Genomic DNA, 20,892 nt, shown 5'->3' with positions numbered 1-20,892 from the left:
TTGTTTATGGCAGGGGTCCACCAGTCTGGTTTCCTTTTCTTGGAGGAGTGAGTCTTGGTTTTGCTTGGGATAGCACGATGCATGCATTCTTGTAGGTGCTCGCAAAATGCATTAGTAAAGGATTTTGCAGCTTGGACAGCATTATCCTTTAGTATGGGGGCTTTGAAACTTTCCACCTCGGTCTTAAGTAACGTGAAGTTTGCTTTTGAAAATTTTTCACAGTGGTTTCCTTGTCCGGAGGGTGGGGGTGGAATGTGGATATCCAGAGTGATTCGTTTATGGTCAGATCTAACCAGCGAGGTGTTGACCTCCAGTGTAGAATACCAGTCGCCCATGTTGGTGATGACCAGGTCCAATATGTTGTCACCTCTGGTGGGAGTGCTGACCAGTTGATCCAGGGAGTTTGAGTTTATAAATTCGAGGAAATGTTGGGCAAGGGAGTTGGTACTTGAGTAGTTCTCCCAATTAATGTTTGGATAATTGAAATCATCCAATATTAGGGTGTTTGGTAGGACCTTTATGTTTCCCAGTGTTTTCAGAAATGCGGAATGGGGGTCCTGGGACATGGTGGGTGATCTGTAGCAAGCTACAATTTGAATTGCAGTTTTGCCCATTGTTAGTTGCACGTGGATGATCACTGAAGCATCGTGCTGTGCCACTAACCTGGAGGTGTGGGTATCCTTGATGAATATGGATTCGCCCCCGCCTTTTGAATTTCGGTCCGGGTTCTTTGGCCAAATTGTATGGTATGAGTTGTAGCCTGGTAGTGCTGGGATGCTCTCTGGAGCCTTAAACCAGGTTTCTGTTACTACACATATATCGATTTTCTCCATACTGAGGAGTGCCTCGAGTGTGTGCATTTTGAGGTTTAGACTTCTGGCATTGAGTAGCATGACTCTCAGTTTTTTGTAACTTGTGCTACTTACGGCGGTGGGTTTGTCTTTTGAGCCTTGCCTAAAAAAGGCACTATGGGGGTGGCAAGAGCCTTGGCCAGTATTCAAAAGCCTGAGGGTGACAGGTGCAAGTAAGGTCCCAAGCAGGGGTGGGTGCTCTCCTTGGTGGCCTTAGGTTGTTTGCCCCTCTCAGGAACTGCTTGATGAGAGGGTGAGAGAAGAGAGGTGGCTCAGTGTTGTAATAAGCCGAGATGGCAGATGCATGGATCTTAATGGAAGAGAAGGATAGGCCTCTGTGGAGTAGATCTGCTAGTTAATCCAGAATTAGAGGTAAGGAGGGCAGTGCTGTGTCCTCTTCTTTAGACTGAATCCAGGAACAATACCTTTTCCACTTAACAGCATAGGATTTCCTTGTACTGGGACTTCTGGCTTTAAGAATGACATCCAGCACCTGCTTGCTTAGGCTGGTCACTCGGGGAGAATTCAAGGAATAAGCCAGGCTGCAAGATTCAGGGGTTTACAGTTATGGATGCAGGATCTGTCCCTCCTGCTGGGTGAGGAGGGTTGGGATCTGGGGTAGGTGCCAGGGTGGCACCGGTGACATGCTGCGCAGTAGTGGGTATCAGTGCTGGCGTTGCCAGTCCGGGGCAATCAGGACTGCCCTTCATTTGTCTGGTCTTATCTTGAATAATATTCTTGTGAGAAGAGACAGAGGGGGAAATGCATAGATTGAGAGGTTTACCCACTGGAAGGATAAGACATCCACTTTCCAGGCCCTGCTGTGAGGTGCCCTGGTGCAACATTTGCTGAGCTGGTGATTGTAGGGGGAGGCAAAAAGGTCCACCTCTGGGGTCCCCCATTTCTGGGTTAGAAGGCTGAAAGTGCTGGGGTCTAATTGCCACTCATGTGGGTCTAGTAGACATCTGCTTAAAGTCGTCTGCCACAGAGTTTTGCTTGCTTGGCAGGAACTGAGCTTGCAGATGAATCTGCATGTCCAAGGCCGTGTTCCACATGGCCATGGTTAGCCTGCACAGTGGGTAAGAGTGGGTTCCCCCCTGCTTGCTGATGTACCACATAACTGTGGTGTTGTCTGTTTTTATTAGCAGGGGTCCTGGTGAGAGTAGGGATTTGAAAGCTGTCAGAGCATGCTGAACAGCTAGCATCTCTTTTTGGTTGATGTGCAGATGAAGTTGAGTTGGGCTCCAGTGGCCCTGAATGGACTTGCCGTCCAGATGTGCCCCCAAGGCATATTCTGATGCATCTGTGGTTAGGGTCTGGGCGATGTGGGGTTGAGTAAAGCGAAGTCCCTTGTTGAGGTTGCATGCTGCTGCCCACCAGAGAAACTCTGTCCTTAGACAAAATATGACAGGTATGACGGTTTCCAGGTCCTGAGAATGTTGGCAACAAAGACTTAAGTACCACTGAAGTTTCCTCATATGCAGTCTGGCATATGGAATCAGTAGAAATCAAGCGGCCATGAACCCTAGGGCCTGCGTTCTGGTGGCCATTTGAGTGAAGTAGCCTGTCAGATAGGTTTGTTTTTCTGGAGTAAGGAATGCCATCTGGGATGCTGTATCTAAACTTGCTCCCAGAAATACAATCCTTTGACTGGGGATTAGTTTTGATTTCTTTTCATTGACAGTGTACCCCAGGGAGGTTAGAAGGTTCTTTACAAATGTCAGGTGCTGCAACAGCTTTCCCTGACTGTCTGCCTGAATCAGGCAATCGTCCAAATATGGGTAAATTTGAGTCTTTCTCTGTCTGCAGTAGGCCATGTGAAGACTCTGGGAGCAGTGGATAAGCCAAAGGAAAGTGCTGAGAGCAGATAATGCCTAGATTCTGCCCTGAAGCGTAGGTATTTTCTGCACGAGTCCCTGATGGGGATGTGCAGATAGGCTTCTTTTAGGTCTAGGGTGGCTAACCAGGCATATTTGGACAGCATAGGAAGAAGCTGCTGAAGGGTTAGCATTTTGAAATTTGGTACCACCAGGAAGGTGTTTAGAATGGAAAGATCTAGGATTGGGTGCTAAGTGCCCTCTTTTCTGGGTACCAGAAAAAGTCTGGAATAAAACCCTTGACCTATCTGTTCTGCAGGAACAGGTTGAATTGCCCTTATGGAGAGCAGGGACTGAATTTGGTTTTGTGCCTCTGCCCACTGGTTTGGAGGAAGTTCTGGAAACCCTTTTGGGGTTGGCAGTGAGTGGAAGTAAAAATTTGTACCCCTGGGATACAATGCTAAGGACCCATCGGTCTTTAGTGATGGAGGTCCAGTTTTTTGCATGATGGGCAAGTTTTCCTCCTAGGGCACAAGCAATTGGGCAGCGGTGAGGATTGGAGTTGAGAAGTCATTGTGAATTATTTCTGTAAGGGGGTGACTTAGCACTCTCTGTTTTAGAAGTGGAGGCACTCCATTGCTTAGATCTCTGCATACCCTGAGACTGTAATCTGGGGGGGGGGGTCTGTTTCCCCTGGGTCTAGTTTGAGATGGCCTTGAGGGGGCTGGAAAAGCCCAATGTTTTGAGGGGCAATGCCTACTGAATCTTGGAGGCTGCACTTGCAAAAATTCTTTGAATGTCTGCACAGACATAGCTTTTTCTTCCATCTTTTTTAGAATCTCTTCTGCTTTGGTGCCAAACAGACTGTCCTTGTTCAAAGGAGCATCTAGTAATTTTGATTTGACATGGTCTGGCAAGGTCTGTTCCTTAAGCCATGCATGCCTTCTCAGTACAGAACCAGTGACTGCTGCCCTGCAAGAAGCTTCTAGGGCATCAAAGCCACATTGCAAGGTATGCTTGCTGACTTGGCTTGCAGAACGCATAAGCTCTTGTAATTCTTTATTTTCTGCACAGTCTGTATATGTAAATAATTTTTACTTAAGTTCCATAATATGCTGCTGGCATTTCAACATGTGAAACTGGCAATTCAATGCCCTAATGGCAAGAGTTGCAGAGGTGTATACTTTTTGACCCCATCTGTATAAAGCTCGGGAATCCCTGTCTAAAGGGGTGGGATTCTTGGCTGTAGTTGCTTTTATACCTTTAGGCCCCTGAGAAATGACCTCTGGGTCAGCAGTAGGATTTTTGAAAATAAATTTGTGAGAGTCAGGGACTCTGTGGTACCTGTCTGGTTTCCCTGGAGCCGGGGGTAAAGTATCAGGAGTTAGACTGGATTCCATAAACACATCATCCACAACATCCATAACAGGAGGAATTGGTAAAGGTCTATGTTGAGGTAAATCTAAAAATTCTCTGAGTCTCTTTTTGGACGGAGGATAATCCTGGCATTCCCAGTGGAAATGCTCTCTTAAAGTATAAAGGGTTTCACCAAAAGAAGTCCTCTGGAGGGGAAGCAGAGGGAATGGATTCCACTGCATCTAAATCCTCACAAGCAGATAAAGGCATGTCTTCATAATCAAAAACCTCAGAGTCATCTGAGTCTTGCTCAGTTAAAGCTGCTGGGGACAGGTCTCTTTCTCTTAGCAGGGGATGGCTGGCTTCCACTAATAAGCATAATCAGGTCTTCTGCCATTTTAAGCATTTGATTTTGTGGCAAGGAAGCAGGTGCTTGAGTTTGGATAGTCGGTTTTTTAGGCGTAGCTCGTACTCTTGGCCTTAGAAACTTGGTAGTATTAGACAGAACTGAAGACGCAAAAGAAGTCAGTTTGTGTTGAATATCAGTAATGCGAAGAACTTCCTTGGAAGCTGGTGCCTGCACAGCGCCACCGGACCCATCCAAGGTAGAGATATCTGCAGGTTCCGTAGTCAAAGAAGAGTCTTGCGGCATACCGGACTCCGAACAGGTCTCGATAGTGGCCTGCAAATCCATGAAAGCGAGCAGCAGGGGCTACGAAAGCACCTCACGGAGTACCGGCGAACTGTCAACTAGCTTAATGGAAGCGTCGTCGGCAATTTTGAACCTGTGCAGTCTGTCTCTGTCTTTATCCTTACTTTTTTGGAAGATTGGTAGTCGGATGGCTTACTGAAGCCATTCTGGAATATGGAGATCGAGTGCGAAAGTATTTAGCGACGATAAGGGCCCAACGACGAATAGTTTGGGCATTGAACAAGGCACAAAACCGACAGCTAGGTACATTGTGGTCTGGGCCTAAACAGGTGATGCAGTAAGAATGGAAATCTTGGTGTGGTATTTGCTTTCCATAGGCGAGACAAGTGTTAACTTTTCTGACATCGATTAGAGCAAGAAAAAAGGATCCACAATGGGCTACTTAGCTTTAGAAGACTTCAGGATGATTCAATTCGGAAACAAAAACTCAGGTAGTGGACGACCAGCACTCATGCGAACTGCTTCTGCTTCGGGCTCCTTGGCAAGAAAGACTGATGCAATGGCATCGGCTGGCTGTTTTTATACCCCTGATGACCTGACATCGGCACTAAAGCGACAGTAACCGACGCAGAAATACTAAGTCTCTGGTATTCGGGCTGACTGAGGGCTACCTGCAGGCAGATAAAGTACAGTTGTGTACACTTACCATAAATGCAGATGTTCAAGTGTATTCACAGTTGCAGTCATTACATTTGGGTAATCTGCTGGCAGGTTGCCCTCAGTGGGCCTGATTAACAAAGTCTTGGGTCCTGCATTGGTTGCTGTCTCTTCTTCCATGACGTCAGGGGTATAAAACATGCAGCAGACACCATTACATCAGTTTTTCTTGCCCCAGATGTCAGGTGCCCCCCAAGTGGGGAGCAAAATACATATATATATATATATATATATATATATATATATATATATATATATATATATATATATATATATATATATAAAATTAGAAACACAAAAATATAGCTCCAAACAAAAGCAAATAAACCAAAAAGGCTTTTAAGCATAGTAAAAGAAAGAAGAGATATAGCAAAAGAAAAACAGGGTGTTGGAGGGAGGGTAACCAGGACTGCAACATTGAATACACTCGAACATCTACATTTATGGTAAATGTACACAACTGTACTATGCTCGTGTTTCATTATTGCAGTGATTACATTTGGGTAGATTCCCAAAGCTAAGGTTGGGAGGATGGATTTATACAGCATTAGGAACAGCTATAAGGCCCTGCAAAACAGCAGTGGCAAAGCCAGCTCTGGATTTAGAGAAAATTGGTAAGTGATAATGCTTGGTGAAAGTATGAACTGAACTCCAAGTAGCAGCTTCTAGAATATCCCTGGTAGGAACGCCTCTGAGAAAGGCTGCTGAAGGAGATGCAGCCCTGGTGGAATGAGATTTGATCCCCTGGGGGATCAGTTTTCCATGGTGTTTATAACAGAAATGAATACAATGGCTTATCCACTTAGAAATAGTTTGTTTTGAAATAGCCTTCCCCTCTGCCCCTGCAGCAAATGCTACCAGCAGTTGTTCACATTTTCTTTGAGATTTAGTCCTGTCCAAGTAGAATCTAAGTTGTCTGTGTACATCCAATGAATGCAGAATCCGCTCTCCCTTGTTCTGTGGATTGGGAAAGAAAGTTGGCAAATGAATGGACTGATTAAGAGCCACATTGGATACCACCTTGGGCATGAATGATAGACTGGTCCTGAGTGACACCCTGTCCGCATGAAAGATGATGAAAGGCTCCACTGCCATAAGGGCCTGTAACTCAGATATCCTTCTAGCTGAAGTGATTGCTAAAAGGAAGGCTGTTTTCCAGGAAAGAAATTTTAAGTCTGCAGTTGCAGCTGGCTCGAAAGGAGGTAGAGTGAGTTTCTCCAACACAAAGTTAAGGTCCCAGGCAGGGGTTGGAGCTCTCCTTGGTGGTCTCAAGTTTTTGGCCACTCTGAGATACTGCTTCAGAAGAGGATGAGAGAAGGGGGGGTCCGTGTTGTAATGAGCTGAAATGGCTGAGGCATGGATTTTTATGGAAGAAAAAGAAAGGCCCTTGTGAAGCATCTCAGTTAAGTATTGCAAAATTTGAGGTAAATTAGGCACTGCTGTGCTCATCCCTTGAGGCTGATTCCAGGCAGAGAATCTTCATTTGTCAGCATAAGATTTTCTAATACTACATCTTCTCGCCTCCAAAATGACATCCATCACAGGTTTGCTGAGGGATGCTATGGGGGAATTTAAGTGATTAGCCAAGCTGCAAGTTTCAATGTTTGGAGCCGAGAGTGCAGATTGTGGTTCTCCTGCTGAGACAGTAAGGAAGGTGTCTGAGGCAGGTGCCACGGAGAAATGTGTGACACACTGCGCAGGAGTGGGTACCAGTGTTGGCGAGGCCAGTCTGGAGCAATCAAAATCATTTTTGGTTTGTCCTGTTTGACTTTTAGTAGAACTTTGGAAAGCAAAGGCAGAGGGGGAAAGGCATAGACTGATAGGTTTTTCCAGCTGAAGGACAGAGCATCCACTTTCCAGGCTTTTTTGTGATGAGTTCTTGTGCAAAATTTGTCCAACTGGTAGTTCTGGGGTGAGGCAAAAGGATCTATGTCTGGGCTCCCCCATTTATGTGTCAACATGTTGAAAATCTGTGGTTCCAGTTTCCATTCGTGAGGGTCCATGAGATTTCTGCTTAGTTCATCTGACAGAACATTCTGCTTTCCTGGCAGGAATTGAGCTTGTAGCTATACTTGGTAGCCATGTTCATCAATGCCATGGCTAGTCTGTAGAGGGGGTAGGAATGTGTACCTCCCCTGCTTGTTTATGTACCACATAACCATGGGGTTGTCCGTCTTTGTCAGTAATTGTCCTGGATGAAGGTAGTCCTTGAAGGCGGTCAGTGCATACTGTACATATAGCATTTCTTTTTGATTGATATGAAGGTGCATTTGATTTGGGCTCCATTTGCCCTGAATGCACTTCCCTACCAGATGAGCCCCTCCATGCATAGTCTGATGCATCTGTAGTTAGGGTTTGGGTGGCAGGGGGTGGTGTGAATGGCAGTCCCTTGTTTTGGTGGCAGGCCTCTGCCCACCATAGGAACTCTAGGTGCAGGCAAGGTATGATAGGAATCACTGTTTCCAGGCTGTGACAATGTTGACTCCATAAACTTTTTAAGTACCACTGAAGTTTCCTCATATGCAGTCTTGCATATGGAATTAGAAGAATGCAGGAGGCTTGCAGTATTTGCCTTGCAGATAGCAGGGTTTTTGTGACCACCTGTTTGAAGTAATTCACCAAATGAATTTGCTTTTCTGGCGCAAGGAAAGCCAACTGGGCAGTTGTATTCAAGCTTGCACCCAGGAATGTAATCTTTTGAGAGGGTACCAGTTGAGATTTCTTTTCGTTTATGGTGTACCCTAGACATTAGAACTCTTTTTACAAACGCCAGATGTTTTAGAAGAATGGCCTGGTTTTCTGCCTGAATTAGACAATCGCCCAGGTATAGATATATTTGAGTATTTCTTTGCCTGCAAAATGCAATTACTGGAGCCAGGCAATTTGTAAATACCCTGGGTGCAGTAGACAAGCCAAAGGGCAGTGCAGAGAACTGATAATGCATGCAGCCTGCTTTGAAGCGTAGGAATCTTCTGCAAGATTCCCTGATTGGGATATGCAGGTAAGCCTCTTTTAAGTAGAGAGTTGCCAACCAGGCATTCTTCCTAGCAAAGGAAGTAACTGGTGAAGATTCAGCATCTTGAATTTTGGAATGTCCAGAAAGGTGTTTAGAGTAGACAGGTCCAGAATTGGTCGCCATGATTTGTCTTTTCTGGGTACCAGGAAAAGTCTGGAATAGAAACCTTGTCCCTTTTCCTCTTCTGGTACTAGCTGAATAGCCCCCATGTTTAGGAGGGAAAGAACTTGTTTCTGAGCCTCTGCCCACTGATTTGGGGGCAGGTCTGGCCACCTGTTTGGAGTTGGCAGCGTGCGGAAATGAAATCTGTATCCCCGGGACACTATAGTTAAAACCCATTTGTCCTGGGTTATAAGTTGCCAGTTTCTTGAATGAAGAGTCAGTTTTCCCTCCAAAGGCGAGGCTAAGAGGTAAGTGCTTGGTAATTTCAAATGAAAGTCATTGAGACTGTTTACCATAGGGTGGTGCCTTGTTGTTTCCAGATTTGGAAGTGGAAGCACCCCATTGCTTAGTTCTGCAAGTCCCTTGGGACTGAAACCTGGTGCTTTTGGAATGTCTGGGTTTGGCCGTATTGGCTCTGGAAGGAGCTGGAAAGGACCATTTCTTAGTAGGCCAATGCCTACTAAATCTAGGAGGTTGCACTTGTAAGAAATCTTTAACAGTTTGCATAGATTTAGCTTTACCTTCCATCTTTTTTAGAACTTCTTCAGTCTTATTGCCAAATAGGCGGTCCTCTTGTAAAGGAGCATCCAAAAATTTTTCTTTAACATGATCAGGCAGAGATTGCTCCTTAAGCCAAGCATGCCTTCTAAGCACAGACCCAGTAACAGCAGCCCTACAAGAGGCCTCAAAGAATCAAAGCCACATTGCAAAGTATGTTTGCCAACTTGTTCAGCTAAATACAATAAATCCTGCAAATCTTTATTCTCCGCACAGTCAGAAATCAACATCATTTTCTGTTTAAGCAGTCCCATGATATGCTGTTGATATTTTAGCATATGAAACTGACAGTTTAAAGCCCTGATTGCTAAGGTTGCAAAAGTAAAAAGTAAAAAATGCACCAAGATAACACACAGCAAAACGTTTAATCACAGCAAAGTACAAAGTGGTAAGCTCTTTCACAACCGAAGTTGCTTCATCAGACACCACAGTAAAAAATGCACAGGTTTAAATAGAGATTCTCAAATGCCAATTAATCAATAAAAATCACACAATGATTAAATAGCAGTGAAAAACAATTAAGGCTCATGCTCAAACTAAAAAAAGCATTGCTTAAAAACATTGTATAAGAAGGAATCAAATACTATACATGAGAAAGCACTTAAAAACACTTGGAAACTAAAAGCTACTTAATTTTGAAATAACTTAGCTAATCTTAATGCTTGAGATGTCTAGCCTTTAAAAAAGGGACCAAGGAAGTAGTAGCATTCAAACAAGGATACTTTTCAGCATTAAGTTTCAAAATCCACTTCTGTTCATGTCCCTCTGTGAAATTCTTAATGTCACCACCTCTGGGGTTTCTATGAATATGTTGTAGAACAAAGAACTTAAAGGAATGAGAACGGCCATTGGACATAACATGATTTGCCAGAGCATGTGATGGTTTATTATTACTAATATCTCTTAGGTGGTCTAAAATACGATCTTTAAGCATTCTATTTGTTTTTCCTACATAAAAAGCAGGACATTGTACACAAAAAACAATAATAGACCACATCCGTAGATCTGCAATCAGTGTATTGATTAGTGTACAAAGAAAATTTCCTAGTAGGATGTACATATTTATTTTTGCTATATATAAATTGACAAGCACTGCAATTCCTGCATGGAAAAGTACCATGCCAATTGGATCTAATAATAGTTCTAGATAATTTACCATGACACAGATGTTGTTTAAGGGATTTATTATTTCTAAAACTAAAAAAATAGGAGAATGTCCGACCTTGTCTACCAGTCCAGGCACTTCTTGTAGCAAATACCAATGCTTTTTGACTGCATAAGTATTGATTGATGTTACTGGAAAACTGAAACACCACTCTAAAATCATTACTAGTTCTGTTAGTATATCTTGTATTGTCAACAGCATCACCAGCATTAAAATAAGGTTTACATCTTACAGCTTCCAGGCATTAGAGATGGTCTGTTCAATGTCTGCAAGCGAGTATCCCCTATGTAAAAATTCTGTTTTTAAATTAGACAGGGCAACTACTGCATCTTCATCTCTGCTATGCAGTCGCAGTGCTCTAAAAACCTGACCCTTGAGCACGTTCCTAGGAACGTGTCTAGGGTGCATACTAGATTTGTACAAAAGAGTATTTTTTCTAGTGGGTTTAAAATAAATATTACTGCAAAGACTATTTAAAACAGATTTACTAACCTGCACATCAAGGAAACTGATGTCAGTGTTGGAACTATGGTAAGTGAACCTTAAAAAATCAGTAGTTGAATGCAAATATTCCAAAAACTGTGCCAAACCAATACCAGAGCCTCTCCACAGCATAAACACGTCATCCACAAAGTGGACGTACCAAAGTATTTGTCCAAAGAATGGATTATTAATTGACAACACATTTTGCTCTTCCCAGCTGACCAAAGCCAAGTTGGCGTAGCTATTTGCACATGCAGTGCCCATGGCCTCGCCAACTTTCTGCAAAAAGAATTGCTCCTGGAACATAACAATGTTGTTCTCTAGGATAATCTCTAAGAGGCTACAAATCAACTGTATCTTAGTGTTGGTGAAACACTTATTCACAGAAAGAAAATCCCTAATGCTGTCAACACCCTAGGTGTTAGGTATACTAGTGAATAAGGATTCAATGTCTAATGTAACAAGGACAAAATTCTCATTAACATCAACACTTTCCATTCTATCATAAAGCCTTTGTAAAAACATATTTGTATCCTTCAATATTGTATGGCAGTTTGCCAATATTGTATGGCTGATTATTCTATTTTATTTTCAATAAAAGTAGGCAAATCCTGTGCATTTGTATCTACTCACCAGGTCATATATTTGATTCGCCAATTGAACCTTTTCATCTGCATCTTCCAAAGCCTTATAATAATCCTATGTACAGAAAGCAAAAAAATATTAAAATTGGATAACAGCTTTAAAAAAAGGTCTTAAATAATGTGTAATAAATCAGAATTTCTGAAGAAAAACTAATCTCATTAGGCTTGCATTTAATTTGAATAGCTCCTGCTTTTACCACTTTTTGGAACTAGTACTTCAGATTAAAATTACACAGCGAACTCTGCAAGCGAACACATATGCAAAAACGCCAAACATGAAACCACAGCAATTAAAGCTCGACACAAACACTGTAAGAGCTGGTACAATCCTTTAATTTATTCCAATCAAAAGAAATCCAAGAAATGACCCAGTGTCTACAGCATTTTCATCGCAAAATATGTTACCAACACAAATATCTTGAATTTAAATGCAAAAAGGTGCCAAAAATGACACTGTAATAAACTGACACAAGGAATGAGATATCCCATTCCAAAAACACATACAATACAATATGTCAACATAATAAATACAATAATCCACAGTCCAGTATGGTAACGAAGCAACCAGGCACTCCGTCAGCTTTCTTTAACATAAATTTATTTAGACAAAATAAAAACGTTGGTAAGCGCTTTCGCTAAATAGCTTCTTCAGACCTTATAACAGCTAAACGTTCTGTCTCTTATTTAAACAAATTCATACTTCTCACACCCAAACACAAGCTGTCTTGTGTGAGAGCAATTATGTTAAAGCCATAAAACACAAATCTAAAATACATATATTACTAAAGAGAATATATATATATATATATATATATATATATATACTATATCAATATATCATAGAAATAAATTAATAATGAACTACATTCATATAAACATTCTATAAAAATAGATATAAAAACATCTTAAAACTTCCATTTATTCATTTATTTATTCTCCTACTTTTTAATATGGGTTTTATAGAGGCTCTTTCATTGAGCCCTCTCCCTGTATCTGCTCTCATAACAATAATCCAATTTACTTTCCTACTTTCCGTAAAATTCCTGACGTCACCTTCTCTAATGGTTGGTCTAATAACTTTTATGACCCTAAAATTAAATCTATGTTCTTCTTCTAAACTCATGATATGTTTCAACAATGCACTGCATTCAGCTTTAATTTGAATGTTATATAGGTGTTCTCTTATCCTGTCCTTAAATACCCGATTAGTCTTCCCTACATAGAATGAATGACAGGATTCATACTGCCAAATATATTACATTAGATGTAAGGCAGGTGGGCTGATGACTTAAAACATATTCCTCTTGTGTATCTGGATGTTTTAATATATTGCTAGTATTAATATATGGACAACAGTTACATCTCCCACAAGGTTGTGTGGATTTGTCTATATCCGTTCTCTCTCTCTTTCCATTATTATAGCAAAGTAGTCTCTTCAAATTTTTTCTATTCTTATAGGAGAACTTAGGTCTGTCTCCTATTAATTAATTTATATCTGAGTCTACTGTTAATATAGACCAATTCTTAGTAAAAATATTTACAAGTTGCTTATTGTCACTAGTATAAAAAAGGGTATCTTTAAAAGACTACTTCCAGAATTTTGAGTGACCATTTGTCCATCGGTGGCAGTTGGTCCATAATTTGGTTGCACAGCATTTTTCCTCAAATTGTTGACGGTGCCAAATTCTCCTCAATCTCATACTTCCTATAGCCTCTGGTTATAAGCCTTAGTCTAGGCTATTCGTTTCTTTTACAAACCCTTCGTCTGTGGGGTTTAGTCTAGATGCTCTGACCCCTTGGCCCTTGACTAAGTTTTTAAAAACATACCCTGGATGCAAATAAGTCCTAGCCAGGACAGAATTCCTATAACAAGACTTCCTCAAAACTCATGTATTTATCAGACCACTTGGTAGTCTCTCAACATATACATCTAAATATTCTATTCTAACATCTGATGTTATAGTAAACCTCAAAAAACTGGTCAAATTGTTCATACCATTGAGAAATTCTATTGATTGTTTTTGGCTGCCTGTCCACAATAGAAAAATATCGCCCACAAAACGACAATAAAAAATTACATATTGTATAAACATATTGAACAGAACAGTATTTTCCCAATGAGCCAGAAACATGTTGGCGTAGCTATTGGCACAAGATGTGCCCATAGCTACACCATCATTTTGAATGTACATCTGTTCATGGAATAGGAAAACAATTTCCATTACTATCTCCAAAAACTGACATATCAAATATATCTTAACGTTATCATATTCACTGTTATTAGATAGATAATCATGTACATAGGAGATACCTAGAGAACTTGGGATGATAGTAAAAAGTGATTGGACTTCCAATGTAACAAATATAAAGTCTCCAACATCACTGTGATTATTCAAATGTCCATACAAACCAATAAGGAATTGTTTAGTGTCTCTTAAAACTGTCTTATTCTTATCTATAATTGGTCATAAATGCTTCTCTACACATAAAGACAGAGGTTCTGCTTTTGTAAACATAACCAACACAGACATAAACATTCAGTAACCGATTTCATGGTTTCTTTCTACATACTGAACTTACGCATGTCAATACAACTAAAATACATACTATTAAGACCTTTTATGTATATATATATATATATATATATATATATATATATATATATATATATATATATATATGGTACAATCATTTTTAAAGCTTTTTATGAAGGGGAAAACAAAAGTACAGTTGCGTACACTTACCATAAATGTAGATGTTAGAGTGTATTCACTGTTGCAGGTATTACATCTGGGTAATCTGCTGGCAGGTTGCCCTCAGTCGGCCTGAATATCAAAGTCTTGGGTCCTGCGTCAGTTGCGGTCTTCTCTTCCAGGACGTCAGGGGTATAAAACATGCAGCCGACGCAATTTTATTCAGTTTTTCTTGCCCCAGACGTCAGGTGCCCCCCACATGGGGAGTATAATATATATATATATATATATATATATATATATATATATATATACAGCACTAAATGTAAATGCACTTTTAGCAACATAAACTTTGCCTTCATCTAAAAGCAAATAAACCACAAAGGCTGCAGAATATAGTGAAGGAAAGAGAAGTTATGGAAAAGGGGGGGTGGCAGGTGGGTAACCGGGACTGCAACAGTGAATACACTCTAACATCTACATTTATGGTAAGTGAACACAACTGTACTACGTTCTTCATGTTTCACTGCTGCAGTCATTACATTTGGGTAGAATCCCAAAGCTATGGATGGGAGGATGGAACTAAATAGCATTAGGAGCGGCTATGAGGCCCTGCAGAACTGCAGTGGCAAAGCCTGCCCTGGATTTGGAAAAGAGAGGCAAATGCTAATGCTTTGTGAAGGTATGAACATAGCTCCAAGTAGCAGCTTCTAGAATGTCTTTGGTTGGAACTCCTCTGAGAAAGGCTGCTGAGGTAGAGGCAAGCCCTGGTGGAATGTGACCTGATTCCCTTGGGTACAGGTTTACCATGGTGCAAGTAGCAGAAACGAATGCAGTGGCTTATCCACTTAGAAATAGTCTGCTTTGATATAGCCTTCCCCTCTGATCCTGAAGCAAATGCCACCAGTAGTTGCTCAGACTTTCTTAGAGATTTGGTCCTATTTAAGTAGAATCTGAGTTGTCTGTGTACGCCCAATGAATGCAGAATCCACTCCCCCTTGTTCTGCGGATTTGGGTAAAATGTTGGCAGGTGAATTGTTTGGTTAAGAGCCACACTGGATACCACCTTAGGCATAAAGGAAGGATTGGTCCTGAGGGACACCCTGTCCAGGTAAAATGTAATAAAAGGCTCCACAGCCATGAGAGCCTGTAGCTCTGAAACCCTTCTTGCTGAAGTGATTGCCAAGAGCAAAGCTGTTTTCCAAGATAAAAATTTTAAATCCGCAGTAACTGCTGGTTCAAAAGAAGGCAGGGTGAGTTTTTCCAGCACAAAGTTGAGGTCCCATGCAGGAGTTGGTGATCTTCTGGGAGGCCTTAAATTTTTGGCCCCTCTAAGATACGGTCTTAGCAGAGGATGAGAAAAGTGGAGAGGCTCCATGTTGTAATGAACCGAGATGGCAGAGGCATGGATTTTTATTGAAGAAAAAGATAGGCCCTTGTTAAGCATCTCAGTCAAGTATTGTAAAATCTGAGGGATATTTGGTTTTGCTGTGTCCATTCCTTGCGCTTGGTTCCAAGCACAGAATCTCTTCCATTTATCTGCATAAGATTTTCTAGTACTAGGCCTTCTGACTTCCAAAATGACATCCATCAGAGATTTACTGAGAGGTGTTGTCTGAATAATTAAATGATCAGCCATGCTGCAAGGTTCAGAGTTTGGAGCGGAGTGTGCAGAATTTGATTGTTCTGCTGAGACAGTAAATGAGGTATTTGAGGCAAGTACCAAGGAGGGAGTTGAGACATATTCCTCAGAAATGGGTACCAGTGCTGGCGAGGCCAGTCCGGAGCAATCAGGATCATTTTTGGTTTTTCCTGTCTGACTGAGTAAGACCTTGGAGAGAAGAGGCAGAGGGGGAAAGGCATAGACGGATAAGGATAGGGCGTCCACTTTCCATGCTTGTCTGTGATACGTCCTTGTGCAGAATTTGTCCAGTTGATAAATTTTGGGGATGAAGCAAATAGATCTATGTCTGGGCTCCCCCATTTCTGTGTTACCACACTGAAGATTTGTGGGTCCAGTTTCCACTCGTGCGGGTCCATAAGATTTCTGCTTAGGTCGTCTGCCAGAGTGTTTTGTTTTCCTGGCAGGAATTGAGCTTGAAGATGTACTTGGTAAGTCAAAGCTGTATTCCACAATGCCATGGCTAGTCTGCAAAGGGGGTAGGAATGTGTACCCCCTGCTTGTTTATGTACCACATAGCATCTTCTTCTGGTTGATATGTAGATGCATTTGTTTTGGGCTCCATATGCCCTGAATGCATCTCCCCGCCAGGTGGGCCTCCCAAGTATAGTCTGATGCGTCTGTAGTTAGGCTTTGGGTGGCAGGGGGTAGAGTGAATAACAGTCCCTTGTTTTGGTGACATGTCTCTGCCCACCAAAGAAACTCCCGTTGTAGGCAAGGAATGAGAGGAATCATTGTTTCCAGACTGTGACAATGTTGACTCCATAAACTGTTTAGGTACCATTGAAGTTTCCTCATATGCAGTCTTGCATATGGAATTAGTAGAATGCAGGATACCATGAACCCCAAAGCCTGCAGAATTTTGGCTTGCAGATAACTGGGTTTTTGTTGCCATCTGTTTGAAATATATTGTCAGTTGCCTTTGTTTGTCTGGTGTAAGGTAAGCCATCTGGGCAGTTGTATTCAAGCTTGCACCCAGGAATGCAATTATTTGAGAGGGTACCAATTGTGATTTCTTTTCATTTATTGTGTACCCTAGGCATGTTAGAAGCCTTTTTATAAATGCCAGATGTTGAAGAAGAGTGCCCTTGTCCTCTGCTTGAATGAAACAATTGTCCAGATAAGGATAAATTTGAATGTTTCTTTGTCTGCAGAATGCAATTACTGGTGCCAGGCACTTTGTAAAGAACCTGGGTGCAGTAGATAAGAAAAAGGGCAGTGCAAAGAACTGGTAATCCAAAAAACCTGCCTTCAAGCGGAGGTATCTTCTGCATGATTCCCTTATTGGGATATGCAGGTATGCCTAGTTAAGTCTGGAGTCACTAACCAAGCATTGCTGCCCACATAGGCAGTAGCTGTAGCAAAGACAGCATTTTGAATTTTGCAATGTCCAGGTACATGTTCAAAATCGATAAGTCCAGTATTGGACGCCAGGCATTGTCTTTTCTGGGTACCAGGAAAAGTCTTGAATAAAAACCTTGTCCTTTTTCGTGTTCTGGTACTGGTTGAATAGCCCCCATATCCATGAGGGACATAACTTGTTTCTGAGCCTCTGCCCATTGATTTTGTGGCAGATCTGCCCAACCGTTTGGAATTGGCAAAGTATGGAAATGAAATCTGTACCCCTGGGATAATATGTTTAATACCCATTTGTCCAGGGTAATTAACTGCCAATTTTGAGGATGAAGTGCTAATTCCCCCCCCCCAGGGGGCTGCCAAAAGATAAGTGCTTGGTGAAGGTAGAGGGAAGTCACTGAGACTGCTTACTGTAGGGTTGTGCTTTGTTTCCTTCAGATTTGGAGGTGGAGGCACCCCATTGCTTTGACCTGTAAGAACCCTGTGATTGGTATCTAGAGCCTTTTGAGCGCCTGGATTTGCCTTGAGAGACTCTGTTGGACACAGGAAAGGACCAATTTTTAGTAGGCCAGTGCCTACTGAACCTGGGTGGCTGCACTTGTAAGAAATCTTTTACAGTTTGCATAGATTTAGCTTTGTCTTCCATTTTATTTAAAACCTCTTCTGCCTTATTACCAAACAGAGTATCATGCTGTAAAGGGGCATCCAACAATTTAACTTTAACATGATCAGGCAGATTTTGCTCCCTGAGCCAGGCATGTCTTCTAATCACAGATCCAGTAATTGCGGCACTGCAAGAGGTCTCCAAGGAATCAAAACTACATTGCAAAGTATGCTTTCCAACCTGTTCTGCTGCATGCAATACTTCTTGTAATTCTTTATCAACTTAATTTTCTGTTTCAATAAGTCCACAACATGCTGTTGATATTTAAGCACATGAAACTGGCAGTTTAAGGCGCTAATTGCCAAGGTTGCAGACATATAAATCTTCTTTCCCCATCTATCCAGGTCCCTGGAATCTCTATCAGAAGGGGTAGGAATTTTGGCTGTAGAGGCCTTTACACCTTTGGGACCCTGTGAGATAGTCTCAGGATCAGTCTCAGGATCAGCAGCAGGATTTTTGAATAGAAATTTGTGGGAGTCAGGAACCCTGTAATATCTGTCTGGCTTACTAGGAGCTGGAGGTAGGGAATCAGGAGTCATGCTTGATTCCGAAAACACATCATCAACAATGTCTAATACAGTACTGCCAAAGGCCTATATTTTTTGATGCAGAGAAATCCTGACTCTCCCAATAAAAATGTTCCCTTAAAGTATGCAAGGTTTCTCCAAAAGAATAATCCTCAGGAGGAGATGCAGATGGGATGGATTCTTCTGCATCTGAATCCCCATAGGGTGGAATAGAAATTTCCTGATCAGAAGAGGAATCAGAAGAAATGGAAACCTGATCTGAAGATTCATAATCATTGTCTTGCCTAGGCCTCTTAGTTGGGGGGGGCCTGATCAAGTAAGTCCTCAGCCATTTTGACCATCTGCTTTTTTAGACAGGGGCCTGAGCACATGGCTCATGCGTGGGTTTTTTAGACTTAGAAGATGTTTTTGATCTTGTTTTTGAAGCTGGCGTTGGTTTTATATAAAAATGTTGAGGCCTGAAAACAAACTCAGAAGCCGGTGCCTGCTCAGCGGCTCCGGACCCATCCAAGGGAGAGACATCCGCGGGTTCAATACTCTGAGAATCTCGTGGCATACCGGACCCCGCATGGGTCTCGGTAGAGGCCTGCGACTCAAAAGTAGCATGTATCAGGGGCTACGAAAGCGCCTCACTGAGTACCGGCGAACCGGCGACTGGCTTAGGAGAAGCTTCGTCGTCGGTTTTGGACCTCGATAGTCTGTCTCTGTCTTTTTCTTTGCATTTTTTGTGAACTCCGGTAGTCAGATTGCTAATCAATGACATTTCAGGGTAATTAAATCTGGATCCAAAATATTTTGAAGCAAAAATATACCGACGCTTAATAGTGCGTTGGTTAAATCTAGCGCAAATCAGACAGCAAGACAAGTTATCATCTGGGCCTAGGCAAGGAATACAATACAAATGAAAATCCGTATGAGGTATTTGCTTCCCACAAGTAATGCAATTATTAACTTTTACTGACATCGGCAAGGAGCAAGAAAAAGTTTCCCCAACGGGGTACTTAGCTTTAGTTGAAGACTTTGGTTCTGAAACTCGAATGCGAAAATTTCAGGAGTCGGCCGACTGGCACTTGCGAACTGCTTCTCTTTCGGGCACCACGTGGCAAGAAAGACTGAATAAAATGGCGTTGGCTGCATGTTTTATACCCCTGACGACCTGACGTCATGGAAGAGGAGACAGCAACCGAAGCAGGATCCAAGACTTTGATATTCAGGCTGACTGAGGGCAACATGCCAGCAGATTACCCAAATGTAATGACTGCAACAGTGAAACATGAAGAACATCTGGAAGTAAACCACGACACACGTTATGGGTATATTTTAACACGTCTCAGCACATTTTTGTTATTTTTGTTTTCAAGAATTTATAAGGTTACACTTAAACAGAAATAATACTTCTGGAAAAGTTATGGGTTATCAGAATGGGTTGCCTTTTTAAACCAGGGATGATCCTTTTTATTGAATGTTTACATGTGTGTTGGTTATAACTTTTTACAGCCCCTGGGGGCAGCAAAGATTAAGAGTTTGTATTTACATTTCATGTTTTGGGGTAGAATAAAGGTTTGAACGTTTACTAATCAATGTACTTATGTTGGAACATTGTATTGTACGTATTTTGGGATGGAATATTGCATGCCTTGGTCAATTTATTATAAAGTCATTTTTTTGCATTTAAATTCACCACACTTGTGCTTGAAACAGATTTTACTGATGAAAGTGGTTCATTTCCTTGCATTTCTTTCAACTGAAATAAATTAAAAACGGTACTAGCTTTTCCAGTGTTTTGCATCAACCTTTGTGTTGTGAAGTTCGCTCTGAAACAATGTACACCAAATACTGTAACAAAATAAATGTTAAATGTTTCATCAGTTTATGAATCATAAAGCATTTGTAAGCTTTGCATACAGTAGAAAAAGGCAACTGTTTGAGCACAATCACAACAAAACGTAGAAATATAAATTAGTGCATGGAAATTACAGGCTTTTACCTTTGTCACTCGCATGTTGACCTATTATTTTTTTTCCCAAGCAATATAAACTTCCCTTACATGAAGGGTGCCTTGCACAATAATTAATTAGTGACACGTTGGTCTCAGTTCTTCCAAAAACACACCGCAACACTAACTTATACACATAACCCACACAATTTACATGGGTCTCTCACATCTGTGGTGGAATTTCCCATAAATGTATATTGTCAAAGTGCTCACTGCACAGAAGAAGAGAGTTTGCAAGAACAACTAGAAAAACAGTGGAAGGACAAAATATTGGGAGGCCGACTACCTGATTAAAGGAAAAGCCTATACCTGATTAAAGGAAAAGCCTATCCTCAACTACAGTTTAACTCAAATTTTAGATTACTTTGTCTCCTTACAGTACGGTTCCAGTACTGATTAAGTACCAGAAAAACTTTTCCTTCATGAAACTTTCATTTCTTTGCCTTGGAATCAAAGGAAGGGAATGCTTACCCACAGTTTTTAAACTTATGTCTCACACACTTTAGAAGGGCAGTTTGTTTCTGCCTGCACAACACAGCACAGCACAGAGACAA

At 41.5% G+C, this 20,892-nt stretch overlaps 1 protein-coding gene across 2 annotated transcripts in view; it reads right to left on the bottom strand.

Annotated features, from left to right (window-relative positions):
• Positions 1 to 20,892, bottom strand: part of ING3 (inhibitor of growth family member 3) — a 671,267-nt gene that overhangs the window by 570,313 nt on the left and 80,062 nt on the right. For both annotated transcript variants that reach the window (XM_044088740.1, XM_044088739.1), the window contains one exon: positions 11,411 to 11,476. In XM_044088740.1, the coding sequence (XP_043944675.1) occupies positions 11,411 to 11,476 (66 nt within the window). The remainder of the gene's footprint in view (positions 1 to 11,410; positions 11,477 to 20,892) is intronic.

The sequence above is a fragment of the Protopterus annectens genome, chromosome 11.part0 (assembly GCF_019279795.1).
Source record: "Protopterus annectens isolate FY-2018-M chromosome 11.part0, PAN1.0, whole genome shotgun sequence".
In the NCBI taxonomy this organism is placed as follows: Eukaryota; Metazoa; Chordata; order Ceratodontiformes; family Protopteridae; genus Protopterus; species Protopterus annectens.
The sequence above is the reverse complement of the archived record's forward strand: the minus strand, read 5'-3'. Positions and strand labels throughout refer to the sequence as shown.